Source organism: Channa argus, chromosome 18 (assembly GCF_033026475.1).
Source record: "Channa argus isolate prfri chromosome 18, Channa argus male v1.0, whole genome shotgun sequence".
NCBI classification, from domain to species: domain Eukaryota; kingdom Metazoa; phylum Chordata; class Actinopteri; order Anabantiformes; family Channidae; genus Channa; species Channa argus.
This window is the reverse complement of record NC_090214.1, coordinates 7854538-7879870: the sequence shown is the minus strand read 5'-3', so window position 1 is coordinate 7879870 and position 25333 is coordinate 7854538. Positions and strand designations below refer to the sequence as shown.

Below are 25333 nucleotides of genomic sequence, written 5' to 3'. Positions count from 1 at the left end.
TGCAGGAAATAGTCCTACCGATGGCGTCATCGGTAGTTTTGACAGTCAACCCCGTATACAGACAGCCTCAAAGTAACATAAAATAAAAGATGTATATAAATGGCTGATCCAGGAGCATGTCCTTTCAACCCGTGGTTAACCGTCAATGACCAAAAACAGATAATAACGTTCACTGCCTGGATGCAATCAGCTGACGGCTCCGCTTACCTGTCATAAAAGCTTCTAGCAGTTTTCGTTGCTCTCTCGGCTCCCAGGACCGTTAATGTGCGAGTGTTTTTCACATTAATTAGCAATATTCAAAGGGTGTAGTATGTGTAATTTACAAAGAAAAATACTTGGAATTATAAGAAATGTCTGGCGGCTAAGTTTACACACTCCAATCCTCCATGTTTTCCACGTCGCCACCCCTTGCGTAGCAACGACATGTGAGCGTCGATTACGTCTGCGTGACGTTGCAGAAAGAAATGCCATCAATCAGAAGCGCTGATGGAAAATTTAATTTTCTATTATAAGTTCTATCACAAAAACCTCCATTAAAACATTTAGTAGTCCCCTAAGATTGTATTCGTTTCACACAGGCACTGCTGTCACATGTGCTGTCTGAATAAATCATGAACATCACTGCACTCCTCTGGTCAGCTAAGGTAGTGAACTTGACTCAAAAGTCCAAGTAGTTTTTTAAATCTCAGGTACTAGAACAAGTGCTTTGCTGAAATTTTCAATGTGTTTCAGAGGGGTTTAGTTTAGGATGCCTCCCAAGATTTGTGAGCCTCAATTTCAGACCATAATTATTATCTAGATGATTCAGACTTATATTTTAGAGTGAAATCAATATGTGTGATAATGCAGCCATGGAACTTGAATCCCAATAGTTTAGAATCGTAACCGTCACGCAAATCCACGGCAGTATTTTTGGAGTGTGTACTGAAACAGTCTCAGTTTTTACAACTACAGCTTGAGAGCTCATGCTCAGAAGTCAATTGTTTTCACTTCAAGATCCAAAATACCATAAAGTAGTAGATGTCACTCCTCAAAGGGTAATTTCCTATATTTCAAAGGCTTGGAGAAGTTGTGCATTAGATCACAATGAGAACAGTGGAACTTTGAACAATCTCTTGCAAGGTGGCCATGTTGTGGTCCACCGAGCATTTACAGCTGAGGACCAAGTTGGACTTTGTTGTGCTTAAAATTGCTGCCTTTGTGAAAGGAAAGTAAGCGCTTATCTCTAGAAGATGTTGAAAGGACATAGGAACTGGCTTCTATATACGTCCATGTGGGGTCTTGCAAGTGTTGCTCGAAGCTACAAACTTACAGTGTTGCAGGGCAAAGTACTACCAACAATTCCATAATTTACTCTGCTGGAATAAGTCTGTTAATGGTTGAACGAGAAGCAACATTATGAGCCACTTTTGTATGATAGAAAAGTGCTGTATAATTTTAGCATTAAAAAATATATACCTGAAAATTTTCAGGCCTGCATATTATGTGAGAATATACAAAGCTGCAATAGCCTGATGTAACAAAGTTTATTGCCACATTGGGCCTCATATTCAAAAGCAGCATTAATCTGAATTCCTTCATAGCAGCTGCACTTTATAAAATGTTTGTGAGAAAAACGTCTAGCAAATATCTTTTCCACTATAAGGCAAGTTCCTTAATCAAAAGTAACTTTTTTTTTTAACATACTTGCTTTAACTTAAAAGCCAAAACACAAAAAAGAGGGTGGAAGATCTTGAACTTTAGTTTACAGAAAGTTCACTTATACCGCCTCTTTCTTCATAACATTTTTCTTCAGTAAAGGTTTTTGGACAAATTAGCCTTGATAAATAAACGTATTTTCACATGACAAGAGAGATAAAGAGAGTTTATCTATACTCGTCCTCTATCTGATGTTTGTTATGATAGAAATGTACAGTATTTAGACCCACAAAATGATTTTTTGTAACTATTTATTTCCATAACAGGTTTGTCATGCAACTGCTATAGTAAAATTACCTTTACACATGGACTGCTCATATGTATATTAGAATAAAAAAACTGTATGTATATAAAAACTATCCTAGCAATAATAGGTATTTGACACAGCAAATGCATTCAACAAGTCATAATTAAAATATACTAACAATATGCATTTTCTTTAAAATTACTTTAATATACATGGAAAAACAAGCTTTACATTGTTTTGGAAGGTTATAAAACCATTACATTTAAACAAGACTTGATTTTTTTTTTTCTTATATTAACTTTTGTGTAGTTTATTTTTATTATATTAATGGACTATTCACATTGTTTAAATTGCATTATGAACATTTAGCCTTGTCAATCTGTCTTCTTATCAGTTGCTATAGTAGATCCATTGGCAGTGACCTCTTTGTTCCTTTCAGGCTGAAACACATTGGAAAAAAAATATTTAAAATTCTGTACAACATATAATCAAGAGGTGAAACTAAACTAAACCTGCAAAATTCATCATTTTAAATGGGAATTATGACAACATGCATTAAGAATGTCTGTATGAGCTGTCTGTACATTACGTAAGTTGTGGAAACATTTTTCTTTTTGAAATTCAGTTTACCAGGATCTCCTGCAGTAAAGTCTTTCATAGCTGACATTAGAGTTTTATGATACTGATGTGCAGTATATCCTGCTACCACAAATGCATACACAATTACATATAAAATACCAGATTCCACAGTGATGTTAGTTACACCAAAAGCTCTTCATTACTAAATGTATTTTTATTAAATGATTTTTTTATTAGCTCACCTTGCAAGTACCATTACTCTTTTGGTCACTCGTACCAGTTTCCTGGACGGCCTTTTTGGTCCAGAATTTATTTATAATTGGTGAAATGAAGGGATAGATAATGGGCTCCAGGAATCTCTTGTAGATCCACAACAGGACAGGAATCACAATACAAGGAATGCACACCATGACTGTGTCTGAAACAGGCTTTTCAAAATGAAGAACCTGGTGCAGAGAAAGACAATGTTTCACAAGTCATCAAAATTACAATAATGTGTTTTCGTCTTCATCTGGCAAAATTCATATTTTAATATTCTGTAGAGTGTCACAAATGAAATCTATTATCATTATGGATTAATCTGGTGATTGCTTTATAATTAGACATATTTGTTTGGCTTGTATCGTTAAGTTACCATCAGAGTTACCAACAACTTAAAGGGTTTGTTGACAAGTACATCATCAGTTGTTAAACCATCAGTCCGAACACTTTCCGATTAAATTAAAATTCATATAAGTAAAAGAATAAGCAGCAATACGTCACGTTTGAAAAGATGGAAATATGCAGGTTAGAATGATTTAGCTGATGAATGACTTGAATTATTGTATGTTAAACAAGTCTTGTCTTTGGCAAAGCTGCATACATGGGAAGCTACATTGTAAAGCGCTTTGGATAAAAAGTGCTATATAAGCGACTATTTACATTATGTTAACGTTATAATGTATAAAACTAAAACCTCCAAATGCACCTCCTCTTACCACTTTTGCAAAAATTCGCTCTAACTAATGCTAATCTTAATATTAGTACATTTTAAAGATCAGTCTTTTAAGATCGTCTTGGAAATCTTTATATCTTACTCCTAAAACATCAACCTTGTGTCTCAGAGCATTAAGTGTGTTGTTAACTTGTCTTGTTATTCATCAGTAAACCACATTCGTTAGCGTCATACTGTTAGCAACGCTAGCTTTCTGTAACTACCCCGCAAAAAAAACTGGTAGGAGGAATCCTGACTACCCCAATTTTTTTTTATTCCGGGCGACATTAACTGAGTCGTAATTGTCACCGATGTATATCACAAAAGTCTACCGTTTTCAAGGTAGTGGCAACGTACCTTTCAGTCAGCTACGAAGTCTCTGGAATATAATCACACATGCGCAGAAGCTACTTCCGTACAAGACGACGGAAGCGGAAGTAAACTAAACCGGGGCGCCTTTCTTCAAAACACAACCGTATGAGTTGGTGAATTACACACATGTAAGTAAATGATTTATAATTAGAGTTACTACTAACTGTATTTAAAAGCTTAATCATCTAAGATGCTAGCTAGTACAAGCACCGCACTGGGAATCGCTTGTACTTTGCTTTTTACGTTGTTTTACACTCTTACTAGGTTGCCTGTTTGTATGTAGCCTAGCTTAAAATATGTCAACAATACAAATACATATTTGTGTTTGTGTTTGTTGTAACGTTACAGTTAATACGGAACTTTTTAAAGACCCCAGCCTTCACATTAATATTTGCAGCTTGACAGATTTTATCCGTTTCCTTTAAGGTAGTTTTACAAATTACCGGTTTGTCTTTAAACATTCGTTACTCAGGTGCCAAGCTTTGGAAAGGCGTATCATCTTTTAACTATTCTTCCTGTTCATGCTGGCCTAGAATAAATCTGTTTGTGAATTCCTTTTAGTGTTTCCACTGAAAGGGCTTCTTGAGAATAAGATATATTCATTATTATTCAAGAACTATTCAAACGTGTATGTAAAGCTAATATGATGCTTCTGCAGCCTCAGTTAATCAAATACTGTGGACATGTTCCAGAGTTAAAACCTTTAGTTTAAAATTCCATCCTTGTTCTTCCCTCGACTTTGCTTTTCTGTTGAGTTGCAGTAGAAATTTAGACTAATAAGGATTCAGCTCTGAAGGATTTTCATTTGATGTAACTAATTCTGAAGGTGGATCCTTAATTTGTCACTTGATTAACTTTTCAAATACATTTTTGTATAGATGAGGGACTATGGATTTAGTCCTCCATTACTTATACTGACAGGGTTTAGGAAAGGATGTCTTAATGCCAGTATGAACAGAAGTGGTTACAACAAACAAACCTGTTTGAGTGTTCACATGGGCATTGACTGTTGCTTCAAGAGAGGCTTGAACATTTTGAACCTAATCTTTAACATCTGAATTGAAACCTAATCTTAATTCAACACACTGTAAAAATGAAATGCTATCCAGGAGAGATTTAATTTAATTTAATTTTTATTTTATTTTATTTAACCATATAAAACTCATTGAGATCGAGATCTCATTTACAAGGGCGACCTGACCAAGAGGTCAGCAGCACACGCCATAATAGATTAATACAGGTTCAAGTACATATAACAAACAAAAAGTTACAATAAACAATAATTTAGGTATTGCATACAGTTTATCATTACAAAGTGCAGAAGTTGAGGACAAGGTAACAATTAAAATGCATGCACTGTTCAGTGAATTCTCGTTGTTTGGTGATTAGGAAAGAAAGGAAGGCTTCAAGTGAAATGAGTTCTGATATCTTTAGATCTGTTTGAAGATTATTCCAAGCCCTTTTACATGCTGTCTGTTAGTTTTTACTTGAATTTGGACCATCTAAGCACTTCTTCCTATGTATGTTTTTATTTCAGTGTTACAATGCCTCTGTCTACCCAGTCTCAGGCCGACGACGAACAGTATGTTTTAGTGGCCAGTTTGGATAATGCACGCAATCTCTCCAACATACTGAAAGCTATTACCTTCAAAGACCATGCGATCTTCAGCGCCACAACCAATGGCCTTAAGGTCACAGTGGAGGACTCAAAATGTCTGCAAGCCAATGCCTTCATCCAGGTGTATTTGCTGTACATTTAGAATAAACCTTTTTTATAACTTTCTGTTCAAAGTATCTCTTTTAATTGTGATTAAAATCAGCAAACTCTGTTATACCAGGCTGAGATCTTTCAAGAGTTCACCATACGGGAAGATTTGGTGGGTTTTCAGGTTAATCTCACTGTACTGTTGGACTGCCTCAATATCTTTGGTGGAAGCACAGTTCCAGGTAAATAAACCTGATTGTAGAAATGGCTAAAAATTATTCAGACATGATTCACCATTGTCATTGTCTCCCTCATACAATGTTGCAGGAGTATCAACAGCTTTGCGGATGTGCTACAAGGGGTATGGTTATCCTCTAACCTTGTTTCTGGAGGAGGGTGGTGTGGTGACTGTTTGCAAGATCAACACACAAGAACCAGAAGAGCCAATTGACTTTGAGTTCTGCAGCAACAATGTCACAAACAAGGTGAACTTTGACTATTTCACGTAATGAATCTGGATTTAACACAAACAGTAAGTCAATATATGAACCATTTTTACCCTATACATTAACTAAAATAGACACTATGACAGAGTGACCTTCGCAGAACTGTTTGAGATGTACTAAATGTTATATATTATCTTCCCGTGTAAATATTCACTAACTGAATTACTGGCTCTTTTTAAAGGTGATCCTGCAGTCCGAGAGTCTGAAGGAAGCCTTTTCTGAACTAGACATGACGAGTGAGGTGCTACAGATCACAATGTCCCCCAGCCAACCGTACTTCAGGTGTGTTGTCCAAACTGTTCGAGCTTGGAAAAAAATACTTTGTCCATGTTCACATATTTGTTATACTATACTGTTTACTGTGTATAACTGTTTTTTTAAATAAAGAATTACATTTACAACAATTAAATAGTTCAGCAGTACAAGTACTATTGCTAGTCGTGCAACTACAAGTTTATTGTGGTTATTGCTATTCGGGTTTTTATTGTGTTCTAGATAATTAATATACTGTTTGTGAGGTCACATCAGTTTCAACTAACTTGTTCTTTGGTTTGTTATTCTTTTCAGGTTGTCTACATTTGGGAACTCTGGAAACGCTCATTATGATTATCCCAAAGACTCCGATATGATGGAGCTGTTCAAGTGCACCAAGACACAAACTAATAGGTTAGTACAGAGTCACAAGCAGCACAGTGTTAAAGTTATTGTAAAATGTAATTAAATAACCTACAACAAAGAGGGGGTGTTAGGGGGTGGGGGTGAAGTATTGAGATGGCTCAGCAAGTCGTCCACAAGCCACAGGACGACTTGTTGAGTCGTGGTTTAAACCCTGGCTCTTCTCGGCATCTTCAAATGTAAATATGCAATATGTTAATGTCCTTGGGCAGAAGAGTAAAACCCAGGTGGCTTTTGAAGGATCCAACCAGCACCTTGCATGGCAGCTCTGCCATCATCAATGTGGATTTTTCTGTGTAACTGAGAAGTTAACTGTTCAGCACTTTGTAAAAAAACTGCTACATGATTGTGTGGAATAGTGGTTCATTCATACTGGTTAAGGATTTTAGTGCAACTGATGAATATTTGCTTCTGCAAATTCCATTGGATACCTAATGGGTTAGAAGTGCAAATAACATGTTCTATTATCCCAGGTCACAGCCTTAAACTTCACTTTGGCAAAACAATTTGTCCATTTTTGGCAAATGGATTGTTTTATCACTGGTCTGCTAATAATTATGGCTTAAACAATTTCATGTGAATGCAGCATACAGTATCTTATTTAACTATTTAGCTCTTTTTAAGTTTCATTTCCTTATGTTGCTTTAGGAAATTGGTGATACTTGTCTATTGCAAATCTGTGAAGATTTTAATTAATATGCCTTTTTAAACCATTACTTTTTACGAGAAATGTATTAGCAAAACCACAATTAACATTGCTTTGTTCCATGAGTGCCCATTAAGCCACAAGTCTGTGTCTAGAACTGACAAGCCTTCTGTTTTCACACTATATACAACCATTAATCATACAGTAGTGTTAAACCAAAATGTCTTCCTTGAAGTAAGCCTGTGTAATAGCTTTAGTATTACAATTACATTGTTCTATCGTAGACTGAAGAATATTCTCATCTGTTGTTAATATTTTGTTAATCATTCATATTCTCTGTTAAACACTGACAGATACAAGATGTCCCTGCTGAAGCCATCAACCAAAGCCCTGGCTTTGTCCTGCAAAGTCTCTGTGAGGACAGATAGCAGGGGGTTCCTCTCTCTGCAGTACCTGGTCAGGAATGATGATGGACAGATCTGCTTTGTGGAATACTATTGCTGTCCTGACCAGGAGGTGGAGGAGGAGTGATATTATTATAATAAGCATCTTAACTTCAATGGTAGCCAGTTCAGAAGACTCTGAATCTGACAGGCTGCTTTGCAGCCTGTAGGGTGCACTTACTGTACTAGTACTGGGCATAATGGACAGTGCAAAAGGTTCAGTATTTCTACGAAGCACTGCCACTGGACTTGTGGAAAGATAATGACTTCTCTGGTCTTAATACCGGCGTTTCATTAATACTCCAATCATAGAGTTCATAGTTTGATTGTGTAAATTATGGATATGTACAGTATGTTTACTATAGGACCAAAAGCTGTTATCAAACACAGACTCTCTGTATTCTGTACCTTAATGAGTCTACATGGTTTGTAGTACAACTGCACACAGAATAAGCAGAACGTAATTGCACATTTTCAGCCCCCAAGATCTGTTTGTGTACAATTTGCCTGCCCTCCACCTTACGTTTCTATATAGTTAACTATAAAGTGTGCCTCATACTGTGTATAGTGACATAAGTATACATGAGATAACTGTGAGTACATTTGAAGAGTTTTATTTTCATGTCATAGAAAACTACTGTTAACTCAGTTTTACACACGAAAAAAAATGTACTTAACAAAAAGGATGGGTAGATATTTTAGTTTTTTTTTATTTAGACAGCTACAATGTGCAACATGTGCTTATTTCAATCTTCTCAGTCCAATATGTGATGAATGAATAACACCATGTTGCACACAGTCTTACTGTAACCTAAATAAAAGTTCAAATAAAATTTGACTTCAGACTGAACTTCAATCCAATTATGGCAGCAGTAAGTCACGCACTCCTCTCAATCCAGTCCATCCAGTTAACTGTGTGCCTTCTGCATCCTTTGTCTTTTGAAAGCTTTGTGTTTGTTCTTCTTCACCACTTTCCGCACAGGTGCTTCTGTCTCAATGTGAACAGGCTTCTCCTCAGCTGGTGTTAGAAAGATGTCGGCAGTAACATCTTTGGACAAATCGTCCTTTGCTTCAGTCCTCTTCATTTTTTGCATCTCCTTCACCATCTGCTTCTCACGTATTTTGGCAGCTGCTGCCAATCGGATCTCTCGCCGGTGCTGGAGGTGTGGGGAAGAAAAAGAGGTGACTAACCCAATCGGGAAATATATGGCAACATATAATGACTTTCCTCATTCTGGAGCAATTATGCTCAATTTTCTTTTCAGCCTGGCAAGAAAAAAATATATACACAAATAATGATATGATTTGACCATCAAAGACCATTATTTAAATTTAGTTTTAGCTGGCAAGCACTGGATTTTACCATGTTAGGAGATTGAAAGTCTGGGTTTTCATAGAGTGTAGGTCCTCCAAAGCTGCCCTGAAAGATCTTGATCAGGTTGAGGACAAAGCGAGGCCCGACCTCCACTAGAGAGGCATCTTCCTCAATAATCTGAACATAGCACAATGACATTTGTGAAAAACATAGAATAAATAGAGGTAAGATAATAACATTATTATTCATCTCAACAATCAAACAGTCAAAAATGCTAATGTGAACCTAGTGAAGAGGGATCAAATATTACCTGGTAGTTTCTAAACCAAATTCGTTTGTCTGTGATGGTGAATGTGAAGACATGGTCCACAAAAGGCTGACTCTTTGGGTGATAGTGTGGAGTAGAAAATGTCTACAACAGGAAGTGGTAATGAGTACTTTAAATTAAACAAAAAGGTAGATATACAATTCTAAATCAAACATTTAAATATACATCTTGTATACGAACCTGGATGAAAAGTTCTTTCAGTAATGCATACTGGGGCTCTTTGTCAAATTTCTGCAGGAAAGGACAACACAACAGTGGAGACAAAAACTTAAGCTCACGCTCAGGTTTTACAAATTCTTTGACCCAATAATCTCATCTTTTCAATGTGTAACAGACATATTGCAGGCAAGCAATTTTTTAAACCAGTTGAAGTAATTCTGACATTTACAGATTCAAATTCTTGCAGCTTATTTGAATTCATCGGGTGTAATGTTTGGATAGTAGTTTATTGTTACAGTTTGTTATTGCAGTTTATTGTGGCACTGAGCTGCCTGTTACAGTCCTAATAAAAATTTATTATTAATAGGATTACTGACAGCATGTCTCCATATGGCCAGCTCTACTCACAGGATCAAATGACAGCAGTGGTCTGGATCCTTTGAGACAGTTTCCTGTCATTTTAAGTTCAGCCAGTGTGTGAACTGTGAAGGAGACAATAACATATGTAATTTTATCCTTGTAAGACATGGCTGTTATGGACTATTGCACGTCAGGACAGTAGAACAGAAACATCTTACTATTCTGAACCAGAAACTTTGCAGAAGGTCCATGAGGGGTGTTTGAAATCCTGCAAGACAAGACAATTACTGGATATATCTTATACTCCTTCTAGATCTTATGCAATTTACAGACTGTAATAAAGAGCAAATACTCACCACATGTAGAGGTCCTGCTTCTTCTTGGCCTCAAAAAAGAGACATTTGTTGCAGTTTTTGATTTCACACACCTGTGAAACAACATGGATCTTTAGTAATTGCTGCCTTGTATATGAATATGTGTTTATCCAAACTTTGCATCACATACTCACCTCATTAACAACAAACAACTTGTCTTTTCTGTCCATTTTTGTATCTAACACAAACAAGTAAAGATTAGAAAAGTAAAACAGGCAATACCTAAAAATACATATTCATCTTAAAAGTGTCATCATTTGCAACGATTAATCAATGACAGACGACAATTACCTGCTTTTGAATGAGGCATCATGGTCCTCAGGTCTTGCATTAGGTGTCGTGTTCTGAAGTTGATGCCTCTTGAGGAGAAAATGAGAACCCTTTCCTTGTTGGTCCACTTTCCCTGTTCAAAACAGTTCATCTCAGATCATAAAAAACATACTAAAACAGTAATTTTCTCATCAGAATTGAACTTATTCATCCATTTAATCGTGCAGCTCCCTAAGGTTTCAATTCATTTGGGATTCAGATGCGAGTTTTAGGTGGCGATCTCCTAGTCCTGGACGTTAAACATAAATAATATATTTGACTTTCAGTAACGTTATGTTTAAACATACTGGAAGCCACGGGTTTAGTATTTAGTATGTTATTAAATGTAATAGCTTGTACATAATCAGGTAGAATTCGTGAACGAGGATAACTAGCTAACCAACTTCAGTGGCTAATATCAAACCTGAGCGCTTACCATCGACACCGGCGGTGGAACTGTTATTTCATTAATCTTCTCCTGTTCGGTTTCACTCGAAACTTCACCTTTATCTGGAACGAATTTGGCTTTCTTTGCCTTATTATCGGCAGAACCTCGTCCTCCACGTTTCCTCTTGAACGCCGCCATGTTTGGTTACAACAGCGAACCGAAATCTCGCGAAACAAGAGATTCAACTCAATCAACACACGTGTGTGTGATCTCTTGTGGTACGGAGGTGGTACTGCACTTCACGCATGACTTATGGCATCACGCATTTTTAAATGGAGCCCCTCATAACAAATCTAATTATTATTTAAATAATTATAAATATTCCAGTTTGAAATACACACTACAGTATTGGACGCAGATTACAGTAATAGAAATGTTTTATGTATACTCTACATTGACTTACAAATCCAATTTTAAGGAAAAAAACGCTAAGCTGTAAAATGTGAATAAAGAGAATCTACAAATCATGTGAAACCTTGCCGACTCCTGAAAGGGAACAGCTGAAAGAAAAAGAAGAATATTCGGAATATAAACATTATATGTATGTATTTTATATATATACAACCTGTTACAATGCCATTACCTATTTTTTTAATCCTTGTATTACCCTGAATTATTTTTATTATATAGCTAAATACATTGTTTATGTTATGTTAATATACATCTCCATCTATTTATTCATCTACTTGTAGTAACAAGGTTTAAATGAATTAGTTATTAGGCTTTGTCACATACTTCACAATCAACCTGCCACACAAAACTTTGTTTCAGATTCTGAATATAAAGATCTGTTAACTATAATGTGAACCCATTAGTTAGCTTTTTTGAAAATATGAAAATACAATCTATGTACAAAACATAGGATATATGATGAGTTTTTTTTTTCAACCCAATGTATTTAAGAAGCACTTCTACATTTAGGCAGTTATTAAGTTAACTGGTCAATTAGTTGGATTAAAATGTAAGCAGTGCCAAAGGCTGTAGTTAATATTCTGAGTTAACCCTCCTGTTGTGTTTGTTTTGGCTAACACTCAATTTATTACATTGTAAATCCACAGTTTTCCATATGTTATCACCTAATGTTGTATTAGAATTTTTTAGCAACTTCAGCTCTTGTGATCATTACAAGTTTTGAACTTGTATTTGCTTTGTATGTCCTGCAGGCCTCAATTACCTGAGCTCATAACACTCAGTTTTAGGGAAAAAACAAATTATAAATATTATTTATTTATAAATATTATTACTCTAACAAATACTAAGATGACACCTATTGTACTATTTATTACAGAGTACTTCACTGAAAAGTTTACCATATTCACTTCTATTGAAACGAGTACAAGTTTCTAAACTGTGGCCCAAAATAACAAGTTTTGTGCTCCCAGTCAAAACTGACCGGTATGATTTATTTATTAAAGACAAAAGCCCAAATGTAAACAAGGAGAACTTAATAATATTACAAAAGTAATGCTTGAACCATACTGTATGAATACGTTTAGAATGTTTTCATGTAGCTCTGAAAACTCAGTGCCATAGTGTCATCCCCAGGTTCCTCAGTTGTGTCGTCTTATGAGCATGTTGGGCAATAATACTGTCTTTTATAATAAGTCTTTGCATGTTGTTGGACCGAACCGAGACCACAGCATCAGCTGTTTTTTTTTTTTTCACAACGTGTTTACCTTGGGGTAAAAATTATATTGGCAACCAAAAAAAATTATATTTGGCTTGGGGGTTGCCATGGAAGCCAAAAAGAGGCCTTCATGTGACGTAGATGAAGATAAACATTAGAGGGCAGTATTAAGCAACTATAGATTCGAATTGCTGAAATTTTTAAGAAAAAGAAGAGCAGGTCTCGCGAGATTTAGCGGCATTTTTTTAGATGCTGTCATGTCAATAGCCACTGGTCCTAATAATCAGTCGTAGAGTAACTTGCTATATAAGCGGCTTATAGTTCAAAGTAATATAACAGAGATTTGAATATGTAAATCTTAGACCTTACGATTTTGGCGCCATCACTTTAAAATTGTATTGATAAAGATGCTCGCCGGCCATTAGCATGCTGCTGTTAGCTAAGTGCTAAAATTAGCCTCGTGTGGTACCATTGGGCAGTTTTCCTCGGTGTTTATTGTAGAGTCACGTCTTTACATTTAGTCTACAATGAAGTGTCAATATGAAGTGTTGGGTGTGAAACGAGATGCTGGAGACGATGATCTGAAGAAGGCTTATCGGAAATTAGCCCTGAAATGGCATCCGGGTAAGTTGTGGTAGAAGCCTCAGGAAAGTCTAAACTAGGATGACACTGTCATTTATTACATGTCTCTAGATTAGTAACGCTGACGTCACATCTTTTAGATAAATTTAGCAAAGTATCAAATGCACCTTTTCCCTTTTAAAATGTGAAATTGTGGTTGTGTGTGGTGCTGCGACCAGTAGCAATTTTTATGTTGATATACCTAAAACCATTTGGCTATTTTGATAGCCTCGTTTTAATGATTTCTGTTTAATATTTCTGTTTTACAATATAGTAAAGTTAATATCTTGGGGTTTGGGTTTTTGGTTTGATAAGATATTTGGAAATGAAATCATGACCTGTGGAAAATATAATGGACAATTTTTAAAAATAAGATCTGACAAAGCAGATTGATTGGTAATCGAAATAGTATGTCTGCATTCAGGTTTTATTTATTTTTTTTAATTCTTTAAGATGGTGTTAAGCCAAAGCCTACCTAGTTATTAACATACCCTAAGCTAATATTGTTCGCTCTTAAAACACTGTGGTGTCACTTTTGTATTTGCAGATAAAAATCTGGAGAATGCCGAAGAGGCAGCAGAGCAGTTCAAGCTGATTCAGGCAGCTTATGACGTCCTGAGTGATCCACAAGAGAGGGCTTGGTGCGTACATTTGGTCTCCTCTTTATCTCGCTGTTTGTTCAAAGAATCTGACTTTGAAAATTAGCAGTGCTCTGTCTGTGGATCAGTGTCTCTTACTGTTTAATGTAAAAAAACTAGCATTATCATGTGGGTTAAGTGCTGCATGTCTTAGTTTTTTGCTGCTGTCCCCTGTATGGCAGGTATGACAATCACAGGGAAGCGCTGCTGAAAGGAGGGCTAAGTGGAGATTATGAAGATGACAGCATTGACCTGCTGCAGTACTTCACCGTCACCTGCTACTCTGGCTATGGAGATGATGAGAAGGTTAGTGTTTGTGATTGTGTATGTTCAGTTTAATTATAAAAACTGTGTGTGCCTCAAAACCATTAATGATAGCTGGGGATATCCCTATCAAGTTTCTCTAACTTTGATTCGGATCCAAGTCATTTAGTAATTGATACATGACAATACCTGGTGTGGTTCTTCTTTGCTTAAACGTATATTTTAAAAAGTACTGTATGTGAAATTTTTAAATAAATTAAAAAGCTAAAACTAATTACTGTAAAAATGTAACTTCTGAAGTTGACATGACAGGTTACAATGAATACGTATCACTCTGCAGGGTTTTCTAGAACTATAGTAACACCCCAGTCACAAAAGGCTGTCCACTGGTGTTAAAGAGTGAGAGAGAAGAAATCTTCTCTCACGAACAGTCTGCGCATTTATGCTTATTTTAATAGATTGTTTGCGACATCTGCAGCAATCTGGTTCCAGAAATATTTGTCACTATAACCATTAGTACAAGAGTACATAATGTTTTGTACACTGATATTTGCTAATGATAAACTGTGTCGGTGTTAAGCAAATTTTGCTGACCTTAGTGTCAGTCAGCAGCAGAATGCTGCACCGTAGAGAGCCCAGCTCTTGAAGGAGCTTTATTTTAGCTGACACTGATCTGAAGTATGCCAAGACACTTCATGCTGTCAGTGGCAAATTTATCCTTTGGAACTGCTGTGTTAGAAATTTAATGTGAATGTCAAGCTATTTATTCTTATTAATTATTCCCTCTTTGTTTGTCCGTTCTGTTACCCTAGGGCTTTTACACAGTTTACAGGAATATGTTTGAGTCCATTGTTAAGGAGGAGATGGAGCATGGCAGGGGGCAAGAGGAGGAAGAGGAAGAGGAAATTCCTACTTTTGGGAACTCTGAGAGTGACTATGATACCGTAAGCCAGCCTCCCTTGTTGAGGATGTTCTTTTGTCTTATGTATGTAGTGAATTACTTTGAAAGCAAGTTTATTTCTACTGCTGTAAAAACAACTAAACTGCAACAAGACGAAAATATATTAATAGTGATTATAATAGTAACTACTAGATTTTTATACCAATCTGAAGTACTTAGTCAGCCTCTGTTTTAATTTACAGGTGGTGCATGTGTTTTATGGGTACTGGCAGAGTTTCTGCACCCGTAAAAACTTTGCCTGGAAGGAGGAGTATGATACACGGCAGGCCTCCAACCGCTGGGAGAAAAGGGCAATGGAGAAGGAAAACAAGAAGACCAGAGACAAGGCTCGAAAGGAGCGCAGCGAACTGGTACGACAGCTCGTGGCATTTGTTCGCAAACGTGACCGCCGCGTGCAGGCTCACAAGAAGCTGGTGGAGGAGCAGAACGCTGAGAAGATCAAGAAGGTGGAGGAGCTGAGGCGGAAGCAGAAGCTCAGGCAGGCTAAGTGAGTAGTGGATGGACAGTTGGGTGAATCTGATTTGTTTTTCCCCATTTTCTTCTTCATATCCATTATACTGTACTGTTTGTCCACCCAAGACTGGCAGAAGAGTATAAGGAGCAGAGCTGGGCAGCCATGTCTGAACTCGAGAAGGAGCTGCAGCAGATAGAGGCTCAGTATGGAGAGGAGTTTGGAGATGCCACAGAAAGTGAGGAAGAAGAACAAGATATGGACACAGTGGAGAACAGTGAACAGGGAGGAGGTGGGTGAGACATCTTTTCAGCAACATACACGAGGCCATCACTGCTGCAGTGTCACAGTCTGTAACAAAAGAAGTCTCCTACCCCTGCACAATCCGACAATAATACAATCGGACGATAGTAGGCCCCGGTTATGTGTGTTGTGTCAAATATAAATCCACCTATAGTGAAAACATTTCCGAGCAAACTGTTTGTTGTCTGTTGACTATATTACAATTTAAGACACAATTTCAATGTGCTATAGGGTTGTTTATTATACACAGTAAATCCTATTTAGTTAAATAATAAAATGTATTGAAGAATGTATTTATATTAAAGGCAGCAGGTAATAATCAGAATATTTAATTAGGAAGGACCATGATGTGGTTAGGTAATTCAGAATTATAAAGAGGTTTTTTTTTTTTTTAATTAACAGATGCCGAGCAGCCGGATGGAGATGAACTGACAACTGACTATTATGATGATCTTTACTGCCCAGCCTGTGACAAATCATTTAAATCTGATAAAGCGTGAGTATCCCCCACCTACCTACGTGTTAATACTAAATCTCCTCAATAAATAATTTTAGAGACATTTTTATTAACATAGGTGTTAATATTTAAATAATCCAAATGCAAATATCAAAATAAGACTAGATTCAAGTTGGTATGTGTTCTTTCACTGTTTGAGTTCTGTCTTTGTGTAAGTTGTGGGGAAAATCAAACAAAGCTAACAGCCTGCCTAAAAGCTTATTAATTTATTTCCAAAAGTCCATGATTGCAAACGTGAACCTTCTTTTATTTATTTAATTTTTTGATGTCATTGTTGAAGGATATTTTGTTCCTAACAATGCATCTGAACAATGGAGAAAAACTATAATAATCAAATTGAATGACAAGGTCAGGTGTTGGTGTTGAAGGAACTTTTCAAATGGATTTTTGTTGTGACTTATCAACTTGCTTGGAGCTGTTAAAGCTTCTGTTTTTCTCTTTGTTATTCTTTTTTCAGCTGTACTGCATTGTTATTTTAACGCTGCTGGTAATATTTGTCTTTACATCTTTTTATTGTTTCTTTCCCGTCCTTTACAGAATGAAAAACCATGAAAAATCCAAAAAGCACCGGGAAATGGTGGCGTTGCTACGGCAACAGCTGGAGGAAGAAGAGCATTCGCTTGGTTTGAATCTGGATAAAAAGGAAGGAAGAGAGAAGGAAAGTGAAGAGGAAGAGGAGGGTGAGGACGAGGAGGAGGGAAAGCCAAGGCAAAAGTATGTAGCTCATGCTGTACATTACATAAATAAAAAAACTTTTCATCTGGTGGTTAAAACGTTTTTGTATAACAAAATATGAGTGTTTTAGCTATTTTATGTTGTGTTGGGCTTGGCGACATGATGATAATTGAAATCTAAAACAAATAAACATGTTTTTTAGTTTTCTGGACAAATTATGATTTTAATGATTTTTTTTTTCCTTGAGTACATGAACCTAAGGCAAAACATGATTCAAAAGTAGATACAAACTATGGTTTTTCACAGTAACTAGGGCCATATTTGCAATATTAATAAAGACGTATTTTAAGCAATTGAACGATATTGGCCAATGAACGCCTACTAAAAAGTGCAGTAGCTCACCATTACACCGTAGCTGTTGCTAACACGTGGCTAACACTACAGCTTCTATTGAACATGACACGAAACATGGTCTCATGGTGCTACTTTCTTTTAGTCTAAAGCCCGCCAAGGCAAGGCAAGCAAAATGGATAGGAGCTGGGATGCCTGACATTTTTGTATCACAGAGGTTTTCTTTGATATTATTTTGTTGCCAAAATATGTGCAAACTTAGATCTTATTCACATTGTTAAAAAAACAAAAGTTGTAAATAATGACATGAATTTGATATGTCACCCAGCCCGAAGTTATTTATACTGATAGCTTTCTTTCCTCCTGCGCAGGCTGTCTAAAAAGCAAAAGAGGAAAAAGAAGCAGCAGAGAGTTCTAAATGTAAGTGTCATGTGTTTTTCTGTCCTTCGTCAGTTGTGAGTGGTTTAGCATAGTCTTTTAGCCTGTAACTGTTTATAACTTTTATCTTTAAAATGCCCTTTTAATTCATGCTTTTGTTTTCCGTAGCGGACTGCTCCAGAGGAAGAGGAGGAGGAGGAGGAGGAGGAGGAGAAACCCACACTGAACACATGCGAGGAAGATGCCCCCAAGAAATCAGCAGATGCTCTAGAGCCTGAGAAGCAGGATAATCTCTCTCCCACAGAAGTCAAGAGGTCAGTCCATCTCCTGTTCTGCCTTCTGATGATTCCATCAGATAAAGTCACTGTGTGGTTGTCTTGATTGGTTCAAAAGTGACAATTTGATTGTTGACTTTAGTTCATTGTAACGCATTTAATCTTATTAGACCTGCTTTAAATCCAGTGTGGTTCTGCTTCCTGTACCGCATTATGAGACTGTCAGAATAAAAGGCAGAAGTGATTCATCATAAACCTTTCCCAATGTAGCCATGAAAATGACTGTTGGCTATACTAACTGCTTAAAGCTGACCAGATGGGGGCAGCAAAAGAAACTGAATACACATGATGTGGTGTTTTCATCTTGCAAGGTAGTTATGGTGAATTTGTCGGGGAATAGTTGCTCATTCAAACATTGGCAGACACAGAGCAACATTAGCATTGTGTTTGTGGCAGCCTGACGCTTTTTAACTTTGTTTTGCATTAGTTGTCTAGCTTGTTGTGTGCTCCACCATGTTCATCGCTTAGACTTGCTTTGTCTGCATGCAACATGTGCTGAGCAGGTAGTGTAGAGGAGAGTTTCAGCTGGATGGTAGAGATGAGCTTGACGAGAGCGAAGCTAGTGGGTTATAAAACTGAAAGTGGGCTAAAAAAAATGCTAAAATGCATTTTTCCATCATTATTGAGGGGAATTGCAAAGTTTCGTGTGGATTCACCACAGCGAGTGACACCCATTCACATTAAACTTATTAATGTAAATTTTTACTTATTATTATTTATTATTTTTTCACCATCACTATACGTCTAAGGGATTTTGCTTGGTCCTGTTTGTTCCTGTTTTGAGATACAAAAACATTAAAAGAAATGTTCAAATGTTCTAATTCAATTTTTGACTTAGCACCAAAAAAAAAAGAAACAGACATGAAAAAACAGGAACCTCGTGTCACATATTTTCGAACCCTCTCATGAGCATGTGCTGTTACAAGAAATTATAGTAATTTAGATATAGATGTGCGCTGGACTCCTGCAAACACACTTTGTGTGATAAACAACTCTGCTACTTTTTGATTTAAATTTAAGTAACCATAGTGAGTTAGGTAAGAGTTTAAATATCTACATTTTACCAGAATCTTTTGTCATCTAAATGTTGTAGCAGCTCTGTGAAGACAAAAGGAAAGAAGGGAGGAGGAAAAGACAAACAGAAGAATGTCAAGTTAAGCACGGGAGGAGATCAGTTTCCTGAGGTACGTACAGTGATTCACATAGTTTTATGTCTTGTATTTATCATTATACTGGTAAGTGTAGTGGAAACTATTAAAAATCTCTTCTGCCTACACATAGTTGTCACAAAAATCTTATGTTAAAAAAAAATGGCACATAATAGAAAAAATAATCCAAACTTGTATGATTAAATCATATGTCCCCATTTCCACCTGCAGAAAGAATTAAACCTCCACTGTGTGACCTGCAACAACGAGTTCCCCACAAGAAACAAGTTGTTTGAACATCTGAAGACCAGTGGACATGCCACAGCCCTCTCCTCAAATGCCCCTCATAGTTCCGTGAGCAAGAGCAAAAAAGATAAAAAGAAGAACAGATAACACTTCTCTATCTGGGCAGAGAAGTTTGGCTCAGCAGGGACTCTGGGAAGTATTTTACGGAAAAGGCTCTAATGTGAAAGATGAACTTTTAAAAAAGCCTTTGAAGATGGGCTTTAATGGATGCCCCAGTGCCTCCAAGGCATCCATCGGCTGACTGAAAACATGTAGTTTATTTTTTTTTTAATTACACAACAATCATGTTCAGTGAGATCATCTTGTATTTATGTCTTCCAAATTGGAATAGTTGAAACATTCTGAGCAGTATTTCAGTACTTTTTCACAGCGACTTATGAAACACTCTGTAGTGATAAACCACTGGAGAAAAAACATACCCTGTGTAGGATACATGTTTATCCCATATCAGATCCTACACTGTTTTAGGAATCCTCTCTCTCTCACAATCTCTCTCTGTTTGACATGTAAAACTCTAACTGTATTGCTGCATCATAAAAATAAAGGTGATACTGCATGTTTTGTGTATATATACAACTCAGAAATGATTTACATTAATGCCTCTAGTGACTGTTTGATCATAGACTTAAAGCACTTTATTGTGTCTGTACTGGCTAATTTATGACTTTTTATCAAAGACAGATAAACGACATTGTCAAAAAACATAGTTTCAGGACACAGGGTCTTCCGACACCTTTACACATGCTGTTGTAGACTTTAAGGTTTTGTTTTCCTGCTGTCATTTGTGCCATACAGCTCAGTGAGTCACTCCCCTGCACTGGGTAACAAGTTTATTTCTAATGAAAATGAGACCTTTGGAGCTCTATGACACAGACTAATAAGCTAATGGCAGCCACTGGAGTCATAGATGACATGAAGTGTAGATGCAATTCGCTGTTGTTTTTAGGCTTTTAATGTGATTTATCTTCAATAAAGATGTAGAGAATCACTGGCCTTAAGCTGCAAATTTTTACCTGATAAAATGAACCATTAGTGGCCCATCAGTATATACTAAAATAAAGATGTATTGAAATTCAATAAGATTAATCATTAAAATAAACAGACTATTACTTAAAGCATTTAATGATCTAAATTAAAGAGGATTTGCTTCTTTAAACTGACAGGATGATGTGTACACCCTCCCTTGTGATGCACATGGAGGGTCTCTAGAGTTAAGGAACGGGAAAAACGAGACCCGAGAAAGGCTGCATGTCGAAACGTGTTGGTTTAATTGGTCTAACGTGTTGGTTGTTAAACTCGTCCATGCACCTTGTCAGCAGGTGAGGTTGTGCCAGACGTTCCTCGTTTGCATAAACAGAAAACACAACAGGACAATATCCTGATTACCAGAAAAACATCCATAATCAGGTGTGGTTACTGATTCTGTGTCGTGTACTGATGCCAGAAGAAAACACTTAAAATGTTCTGAAGCTCTGCTGATGGGCAGTGAAATTTTAAATCGGTTTTAAAATTGTGCCATACTTGCATCTTAAATAATTTTCAACTGAAGAGGATGGTTTTAAAGGAAGCCCAAATTCGTCAAGATACCTGAATTAGTGGTTTCGTTGTGATTAAATCTGAAGCGTTTAATTTACAATGTTACTTCACTTTTTCCTTTCACAAGATGATGTGTAGAGTTGTGGCAGTGACATTGGGACTATACAGTGAATGGGCTTCTTAAGATGGCCGCGCTTTATTTTTCTGTTTTTCTTCTAGTGCAACAATCACTGTGTAAAAAAATCCCTAAATGCCTGTGGTGGTTAATGTAGTAATGGTCTCAATATGACACTAAAATTTCTCTGCACTGATGACTGAGATGGAGGCAAAATAACCAAAGATGGTTTTAATCAAACACCTCAGCAGCAGGACCAAACGATCCCTACGCTACAGCACTAATGTACCATGACTATCACCGATGCTGGCTTTACAGCTGTGGCACAAATCAGATGGTCGCTCTCGTCTTTAGCATGGAGGAAGCAGTGTCCATCATTCACAAAAAGACTTCAGTTGGGACCATTTTAAATGAGGTTGGGGTCAGAGAAGGGGGAGGAGGCTGAAATATCTCTAGATTCCCTGAATGTTTTAGTGATGTCATGCTCTGTAGATGATGAGCTTGCTTTACACCCAATCACAATACTGACCTGTTCCCAGGTAACCTCATTAGTTTTGACATGTCTCACCAGTTGTTTGGTTGGTAGCATAACACAACTATTTCAGTCTTCTGTTGCTATCATAAATTTAATATTAGGAAATCTAAAAAAACTCAAACAAACGTTTTTTTCTGTCTCTCAAAAATAGGTCTCAAGTGAGTCACGAATGACTGAATTCTCTTCTTATTTACTTTACACGCATTATCCCTGGAAATGAGGGGATGATGCACTTTAGTTCCCAGCTGTGTAATAGAGCCACTGTTTGATTTCAGGAGATTTCAGGAATAGAGTTGTAAACTCCTGAGTAAGAAAAGTCATAATCCTTTGAGAATGAAGCTGCAATTTCAAAAAGAGAGTTGTGCAATAAGTGAATTTACATCAAGTTAACATCCTCACTCCTGGGAAATACAGAGATTTTGGCACTTTAAGTTATATCCCTTATTTGCTGTGTTAAAGGAGAGAATCTTTTTAACTGAGTGTTAAAATAAAAAGGATCCTATATTACACTTTGGTGGACTGGCTAGTTGGAGGCCACTTTGTGTAAAAGGCACTTGTTATAGATTATACACTCTAGACAGTAATAATGTGGACACTGTCCACCTGCCTGTGACCAAGCAACAAACCACTTGTGCTAAAAGCGCTGAGAGATTTGGATGCTGGCAAGGCCAAATTGTGCATAAGCTCCAGTTACGTCTGCACAAGAATCGACACAATGAGTTATCATCATTGAGAGCACCTGCACATTAAGTGTTTTAAAGAAAAAAATGTCAGTCCTCAGTTTTCAGGCTAACAAGAGCAGAGGGTTAATACAGTATGTGTCATCAGAGGACAATGATTCCTCCTCCCGGTCAGTTAATGTAATTTAAACCACTGCACTTTTACATAATACGATGTGGTGACATGCAACATTTAGCCAGCTTCACCAAGAAAATGGCATAAATATTTGCCACTTCAAGCAACTACAACCCCATTCAGATGAGGTTTATTCTAGAAAAGGTGGGGGGATTAAAACATTACCTGGACATCGGAGATATTATCCTCAGCAAGTGCAAGTCAAACTGAAAAAGGTGATGAGTTTCATGTCTAATTCATCCGCATTATGACAATTTGGACTCAAATGTATGCAGTATTTCGTCTCCCCTTTTACTGTTGTCCCTTTCTTATTGTCCTGCTGAATGTCCATGTCTACTAGTGATCATATCTGTAATTTAGGAACATTTAAAACTGTATCCAGACAGGTGCAGTGATCCTCCCAGAAGTTGACAGGTCACAATCAGGGTACATACTGTACACTGAAGCTGAGAGTGTTCTACTCACAATTACTTATGAGCTTGGGCTAATTATTAACTGTGGCACTGCTCAACCATGACCCTGAAATTTCTACACTGAGCTGTAGGAGCTTTGTAGGAGCCCTTGAGTTTTCCCAGTTCATCAGATACATGTCCACAGTGACACGGATCTGCTGTGTGTCCTCTTCTCGGATAAAATGTGTAAGTTAATGTTTGAAGTGAGAAAACACAGTCACCTCTTTTTTGCTGTTAAAAATAATCTCAGTGTTACAAAGTGCAATATATTCCTGGTTCACTTGTTTTCATTGTGTACACGTCAAGTACCGATGAAGCAACAAGCCAAAGTTGTTAAAGTGGAAGATAAACATGTTAATCAGTGGGATTTTAAGGCATATTAAAACCTGAACATTAGGGCTGCGTGGATCTAAGAGAGAAATATGTTAAGTGACTAACACAACATATAAAACAACAATGATCACGACTGAAATAGACACATTTATTTCAGGGGTTTTATTTCAACGCTGTAATCAACATATGAATTGACGCTTGTTAATGTTTGACTTTATGTCTTTTAAAGTATTTATCTTGGCTCTTGGTTTTTGTATCCTAATCTTCAGTAAAACCCAATTCCCTTTGTTTATGGTTGAATTCTGTTACGACACGAATGAAACACCGGGGCTCTTAAGTAAAGAAAATAGTAAATGAAAGGAAGCACCCTGCCTCTTTCAATGTTCCACACTTTAGACAGTTATTATTAACATCCCCCAGCATTAAAATGTGTGCGGCAACAGAGATAGCTTGTGTGTGTTCTATTGAAGCATGTGTTTGTTACCCTGAGAGCAGCTACACTCTCCGGTGATCTGCTTAGGAAATGTTTGACTTGTCATTCTTTGCCTCTATTATTTCATCATCCAGAGGCCCACAGACACCTGACCCATTGGAGTTATGGTGAGTTGGAGGTGAGACCTGAGCTCTGTGGTCTAAAAAAAATAAAAATATCTTTTGAGACTTTCTGAAGTTGAAAGAATCAGGTAATGGATAATAATCTCATAATTGTACCTGAAAGCCATGATGTCAAAGTTGCAGTGCTGAGCTGAGCCATTGTACATATTTTTGCAGCTCATCATATGGTCACAATTTGTCTTTATAGGACTGTTTCTAGTTTATTTAATCAGTCATGTCATTTTTGCTCAAGTGCTAAAACATCAAACTTTCATTCTAATCTAAATTTGATCATGTAACCTCAACAGACTGACTTTCCTTTTGCAGTAAAATGCCACTGAGCAGTGATTCCGAGATTCAGGCTAATTATTACCCACGGAGAGCAAACACACATGTAATATAAAATGTTTATTACGATTGTAACTGCTGTTTTCTTGTGACATTATGAATTATGTGGCAAATATTTAACCCAATTAAAAACTGGTTGATGATTTAACCACATAAACGTCATATTGCGGAACAAAGGAAAAGTGTTGCCCCCTGATTTTCCCACTTGATTCATGACTTGAAAACTAGTAGCTGCTCTGGATGACAAACATACGTACTATTCAAATGATAAAACTCGATTTAGTTACCTTTGGGGATTAAACATATTTTAGAGCTGTTACCTTTGGAAAAACTTTTAATTTGACATTCTGCACATGTCTAAATGACATGTTCCTGACAATGCGCCCTTTGCTTGTTTAAAATGAGACACAATTCATCATTTTACTGCAATATGTGTAAAATTATATCTCATATCATTTAATTAGATATTGTTTTCTTAAATTTTGTGTCACTAGATTAGTCTATTTATAAATAGGAGTCAATAATTACCTACTGTCCATAACCAATTTCACTGTAGTCATTAAAAACTCAGCTGCATGTTTATAGTTTTCTGTTCTCCATGGGAACTCACCAGGGGAAATCTGGCCAAACAGGTGAACAGCACAGTGGTCCCGTGAACAGGATACAACCTTAGACATGCTGAGCTGGTACAGAGTGACACAGTTGCCCTACTCCCTCACTGCCAGACATTCACCAGCTGACTTCCTTTGGTCTTTTTCTAAAACCTACTAATGGCTGGCAAGTGCACAGCCTATGAAAACTGATTCATTGCACAGCTTTCTCCATCCTATTTTCTATTGTTCAATAAATAAAC

At 36.9% G+C, this 25333-nt stretch overlaps 5 protein-coding genes across 7 annotated transcripts in view; 2 read left to right on the top strand and 3 right to left on the bottom strand.

The window, feature by feature from the left end:
* Window positions 1-425, bottom strand: part of dym (dymeclin) — a 46926-nt gene extending 46501 nt beyond the window's left edge. The window contains exon 1 of one of the 2 annotated variants that reach the window (XM_067483609.1): window positions 208-425. The gene's annotated coding sequence lies outside the window, so the exon portion shown is untranslated. The remainder of the gene's footprint in view (window positions 1-207) is intronic. The other variant, XM_067483607.1, reaches the window with a different exon arrangement.
* Window positions 426-1932: 1507 nt separating this feature from the next.
* On the bottom strand, window positions 1933-3922 carry LOC137103347 (UPF0729 protein C18orf32 homolog). Its single transcript, XM_067483606.1, has 3 exons — window positions 3855-3922; window positions 2767-2970; window positions 1933-2385 (listed from the first exon to the last, which is right to left on the bottom strand). The coding sequence occupies exons 2-3, from the start codon at window positions 2932-2934 to the stop codon at window positions 2320-2322; spliced, it is 234 nt and encodes a 77-aa protein (XP_067339707.1). The 5' UTR covers window positions 2935-2970; window positions 3855-3922; the 3' UTR covers window positions 1933-2319.
* On the top strand, window positions 3891-8677 carry rad1 (RAD1 homolog (S. pombe)). The gene is made up of 7 exons (XM_067483605.1): window positions 3891-3997; window positions 5407-5608; window positions 5708-5816; window positions 5902-6059; window positions 6262-6362; window positions 6648-6746; window positions 7755-8677. The coding sequence occupies exons 2-7, from the start codon at window positions 5414-5416 to the stop codon at window positions 7930-7932; spliced, it is 840 nt and encodes a 279-aa protein (XP_067339706.1). The 5' UTR covers window positions 3891-3997; window positions 5407-5413; the 3' UTR covers window positions 7933-8677.
* bxdc2 (brix domain containing 2) lies at window positions 8537-11303 on the bottom strand. Its single transcript, XM_067483604.1, has 10 exons — window positions 11126-11303; window positions 10672-10783; window positions 10515-10558; window positions 10363-10433; window positions 10225-10274; window positions 10055-10128; window positions 9668-9718; window positions 9470-9571; window positions 9208-9336; window positions 8537-9001 (listed from the first exon to the last, which is right to left on the bottom strand). The coding sequence occupies exons 1-10, from the start codon at window positions 11273-11275 to the stop codon at window positions 8753-8755; spliced, it is 1032 nt and encodes a 343-aa protein (XP_067339705.1). The 5' UTR covers window positions 11276-11303; the 3' UTR covers window positions 8537-8752.
* A 1680-nt stretch (window positions 11304-12983) lies between these two features.
* dnajc21 (DnaJ heat shock protein family (Hsp40) member C21) lies at window positions 12984-20268 on the top strand. Of its 2 annotated transcripts, none has more exons than XM_067483603.1 (12): window positions 12984-13388; window positions 13933-14026; window positions 14206-14329; window positions 15100-15231; window positions 15431-15735; window positions 15828-15991; window positions 16405-16498; window positions 17057-17233; window positions 17917-17965; window positions 18092-18237; window positions 19355-19442; window positions 19638-20268. In XM_067483603.1, the coding sequence occupies exons 1-12, from the start codon at window positions 13292-13294 to the stop codon at window positions 19797-19799; spliced, it is 1632 nt and encodes a 543-aa protein (XP_067339704.1). In that variant the 5' UTR covers window positions 12984-13291; the 3' UTR covers window positions 19800-20268. The 2 variants fall into 2 exon arrangements, with proteins under 2 accessions (XP_067339704.1, XP_067339703.1); XM_067483602.1 differs by having other exon boundaries at window positions 19352-19442.
* The last annotated feature ends 5065 nt before the right edge of the window (window positions 20269-25333 follow it).